The sequence below is a fragment of the Echinops telfairi genome, unplaced genomic scaffold (assembly GCF_000313985.2).
Source record: "Echinops telfairi isolate 266 unplaced genomic scaffold, ASM31398v2 ScPeMD7_7412;HRSCAF=8450, whole genome shotgun sequence".
Classification (NCBI taxonomy): domain Eukaryota; kingdom Metazoa; phylum Chordata; class Mammalia; order Afrosoricida; family Tenrecidae; genus Echinops; species Echinops telfairi.
In genome coordinates this window covers 12,256,684-12,261,226 of record NW_022111312.1, presented here as the reverse complement: position 1 = coordinate 12,261,226, position 4,543 = coordinate 12,256,684, and the positions used below count along the sequence as shown (strand labels likewise).

General features: G+C 50.4%; 1 protein-coding gene across 1 annotated transcript in view; it reads left to right on the top strand.

Annotated features, from left to right (window-relative positions):
• The window catches only part of KDM2B (lysine demethylase 2B), a 75,412-nt gene that overhangs the window by 62,392 nt on the left and 8,477 nt on the right, over positions 1–4,543 (top strand). Inside the window, exon 13 of the mRNA XM_045296717.1 lies at positions 3,545–3,631. Coding sequence (XP_045152652.1) covers positions 3,545–3,631 — 87 coding nt within the window. The remainder of the gene's footprint in view (positions 1–3,544; positions 3,632–4,543) is intronic.

The window sequence follows — 4,543 nt, the reverse complement described above, 5'->3', positions numbered from 1 at the left end:
GGGAGGAAGCATTTAGGAACTAGAGGAAAGTTGTCTGCTTCATCATTGCTACGTTGCACCCTCACTGGCTCGTCTCCTCCAGGCGACCCAAGATTGTAACTCTTTTCTGGGTGGAATGCCTCGTCTTTCTCCCAAGGAAAGGCTGGTGGTTTCGAACTGTTGAAGACGCCTCCATCTGGAATGAGAATTGGAAACCACAATGCTACCCAGGCTGTGCCCCTCGGGAGTGGGGAAGAAGAGCCTGCCATGCCTTGGCCAGCATCCTGTGGCCTCTTGGCTTGGGCGGCGCCACTCTAGTTCCTGCCTTCGCCCGTGGCCTCCCTCTATGTCTACCTCTCTGTGTCGCCAAGCTCCCTCTCCAGTCATGACATTTAGGCCCACCCTAACACCAGGATGGTTTTAGCTCGAGCGCTTTCAACTAATTACATCTGCCAAGACCCTACTTCCAAATAAAGTCCTGCCCATGGGGACTGGGGGTTAAGGTGGAACCTATCTTTTAGAGGACACCGCTCAGCCTGCATTTGGGATTTTGCATGCAGGCTCCAGCTGGCTGGGCTGCAGTGGAGGCGCCTTAGAGGAGGCCCAAGGTGATGAGGCTCAGTCGTGTGGCCCCTATCATTGGCACCAGGGTCCCTTGAGACTTCTGGGTTCCTTTAGTGCAGCAGTCCAGGCTGCCCTACTGCCATGTTATGCTCCCTGTTTGTGTAGTGGTTATTCATTAAGCTGCCAAGCACAAGGTCTGCAGTTTGAAACCACCAGCCTTTCCTTGGGAGAAAGATGAAGCTTTCTACCCCCGTAAAGAGTTACCATCTCGGGAACTCACAGGGTAGCTCTCTCCCTGTCCTACAGGGTCCCTCTGAGTTGGAATCAACTCAGTGGCAGTGAGTGAGTTGAGGCAACACAAACGGTTAAACGGGCAGGTACTCTGAGGGAGTCAGGTGAGTTGTAGTCAGCAAGAGGAGGCATGGAAGAAAGGCCTGGTGATCTGCTTCTGGAAGGGTCCCCCGCCCTGACAACCCTGTGGTGCATGCAGGTCTAACGCATATTCAATTTCATAAGTGGCTCAAGGGTTTCTGGTGTGAGTTTTTTGTTTTTTTAACCAAACTACGGTTGGTAATTCTCTCCTAATATCTGCCGCTGCCTTATTATCACAGTGGTGGTATTTTTAGTCCCCACATCGATGGCACTTCTCATTATTACCATTCCTCTCTGGGGAGGCATGGGGCCAGAATCCATTGTTCACTAATTAAGCTCTTTGAGGGTAGTCAGCATGAGGGGCACAGAAGCCCAGCAGGCCTTTGGCTGTGGTTATCAAACAGGAGCACCTTCCAGAAGGTTCCAGGACCTCAGATCTCTCTCTAATCGGTGACTTGGCAGATGTCACCTTTGGCTCCGGGCCGGTGCAAACACCCAGGTCCCATGCCTCTGTGCTTCCAAGAGCCTCAGGGAGTCTAAATTCAGGCAGAGCCCAGGGAAGCCAGTGACACAATTTCCTCAAGCTCCGTTTCTTACTCAGAGAAAAATCTCCATTAGAATCATCTCTTCTGGCACCCCATCATCATCACACATCTGAAATGTGACTTCTCTGCGAGACAGAGTCCGGGGCGCCCCCTGGTGGCCACAGGGTGCACACATGCAAGAGCCTTGGGCTTCCTGCCCCAGGTTTGGGCTTGGCATCTCTTCAGACCCACGGGTTCTTAAGGCAGGCTTTTTGATTCATGATACTGACAACTCAGCCAGGAGCTGGTGGTGCAATTAGGGTTTTCAGTGACTGTTTTTTTTTGTTTGGTTGGTTTTTTTTGCACATAGCTCACCAGGCCTTCTAAGGGGCCTCAAGGTAGATTGGAACTTCCAGCCTTGTGTGAAGGACAGCACATTAAAAGGACTCAACAGGAGGGTTACCTTCCGTGTTTGCTACCGGAGTGCTCAGCGTGGAGGCCGGAATGGTTTCCCCGAGGCTGGATCCGCCGAGTGCCAACTACCTCAAATTGGCATTGGATGGAGCTGGCTCTATGCCCCATCAGCCATTCAGCTGTGGCACCGTGGGCAAACCACTTCACTGCTCTGGGCTTCAGTTTCTGCTCTTCTCAAATGCAAGGAATCAGTGCACTCCACAGATAGGATTCTTTTAGAGCCTAGGGCAAGGCCTCAAGAAATGGGAGGAAGCATTGGAGACTTCCCCTCCACTGATGCGTGTTCGAACCACAAGGTCAGCAGTTTTGAGGTCATCTACTTCCTCAAAGGGTTACAATCTCAGAAACCCAAAGAGGCAGTTCTACCCTGCCCAGTAGGGTCACTATGAGTCAGTGTTGACTCAATGGTAGTGAGATTGGGCAGCAGGAAGCTGAGGCTCATTCAAGGTCATACCTGTTAGTTGACGAATTTGACCTAAAACATACCTCTTAACTCTAAAACTTGACTTTTTCCCAAGCACAATTTCCCTAGTTGGGCTTCGAGTCTGTTTTTTTTTGTTTTTTTGTTTAGAATCTCTGAATGTATTGCTTAATGAGGAACTATGTTTGCCCACGCTCCACGTTTTTTTGCAAGAGCAGCTTTGGAGTCTATGGGTGTGGCGGCGACCTTGTCTCCACTCTTCGCTATCTAACTGGTCTCGGCAATTCATTTCATCAGCCAAAGCCTTACTCTCGCTCTCGCTCTCGCTCTCTGTCATGGAGACGGTACTGGTGCATCTCACAGGGGGAGTCAAGAGGATGTTGATGGATTGGTTAGGGTTTTCCTAAAAAACCAAACTCACTGCCATTGAGTCAGTCCTGACGATAGCAACCCTCCTGTGAGTTTCTAAAACTGTAAATGTTTGCAGAAGTGGAAAGCCTCATCTTTCTCCCGAGGAGCAATTGGTGGTTTCGAACAGCGGACCAACTTATTAAGCACTAAGCCAGTAGGGCTCCTGGTTAGGGTCATTTAGTCTTCAAATAGCCCTGCTTGGTAGGGTGAGGCGAGGGGCCCTGGAGTGCCAAGATGAAGTGCTCAATGGAAAGGTTGATAGTCCAACCCTGCCCCCAGTGGCTCCACAGGAGCAAGACATGACCACCTGCCCCCACAAAGATGACAGTCTAGGAAATTGTAGGATAGTTCTCCTTGGTCACATGGGGTCCCTGTGAGTCAGAATGGACTAGATAAAGTAAGGTGGAAGGAGCCCTGGGGGTGTCACAGTGAAGCTTTCAGTTGCTAACCAGATGGCTGGTGGTTCTAATTCATCTGCAGCTCCACGGAAGAAAGAGCTTGAGATCTGCTTTCCCATAAAGATGACAAACTAGGCAGCCCTATGGGGTGGAAAATGGGGGTGATGGCACCCTGCAAACAACAGCGAAGGATGTTCAAGACACTTGGTTACTCCAAGAAGGACCCCAAGAAGGGTGCTGTGTGTTATATGGCCCCGGGGGACCCCGGTGGCTGGGTTTCTTTTGAGTGTCTGGGAGGGGGAAACGCATTGACTGCGCAAAGCTCTCACCTGCCTCTGGCCCCCTCAGACCCCTCTCCTGAGGGCGCCCTGGACTAATATGGCTACTTTGTTTGGCCGCAGAATGTCCTGAAGGAGCATGCGGATGACGACCCCAGTCTGGCCATCACTGGGGTCCCTGTTGTCACTTGGCCAAAGAAGACTCCAAAGGTAAGAGGCCAGCCGTGTGCAGCCAGCGCTGGGGGTTCCTCTGCTTGCCTCCCTCATCCTGAGGGATAAACATCGGCAGCCGCTGGGGGATGCTCGGGGAGGCTCCTGAGGGATTGAGCCATTGAAGATGAATGCTTTTTTTTGTGGGTGTTCTTTCAAGTTCTTGTTCTGTAAAGGGAATCATTTTTTCCAAGCTATGAAATTCCAAAGGAACCCTGGTGGCTCCATGGTTTCAGTGTTTGGCTGGCAGAGGTAAGGTCGACCGTGATTACTCACCAGGGGCTCTGGGCGAGCGGGGACCTGAAGGTCTGTTTCTACAAAAATGACTGCCTAGAAAACTCTGTGGGCACTTGGACTCTTTCACAAGGGTTCGCTATGAATTGAAACCCACGTCTCTTGTCAGCACTTAACATGGAAATGTTGGACAGTGCCCCCAGGTGGTCACTTGAAAAAATTCGAGGATGAGCCATTTTTTTTACAATAGTTTTATTGGGGGCTCATACAGCTCTTATCACAATCCATCCATCATCCATTGTGTCAGTTCCTGTCAGGTTTTCTCCCGTCCTATGTTCTTTGTTTCCTTCCTGTCTCTTTTCCTCCCACTGCTTCATGGCTGTTTCCCCCCCTTTTGAAAGTAACTTTTTGTGTGTTTTAAAAAAGAATCCACGCTCACTATAAAAGGTGTCCACATAAGAAAAGACAAAGAAACTGATAAAAAGAACATATATGATTACCTTCTTGAGAAGGTACAACCTTCTCGCCAGTCCGCAGCCATGACTTGTACGGGCCACACCAACCCTGTGAAGGGTTGTCTAATAGTGACTCCCAGGGTGAAGGCACTTGTTAGGGTGCTTGCTTAGCAGCTGCAGAGACCGGACTCGAGGATGGGTCTCTTTAATAGAATAGGCTGAA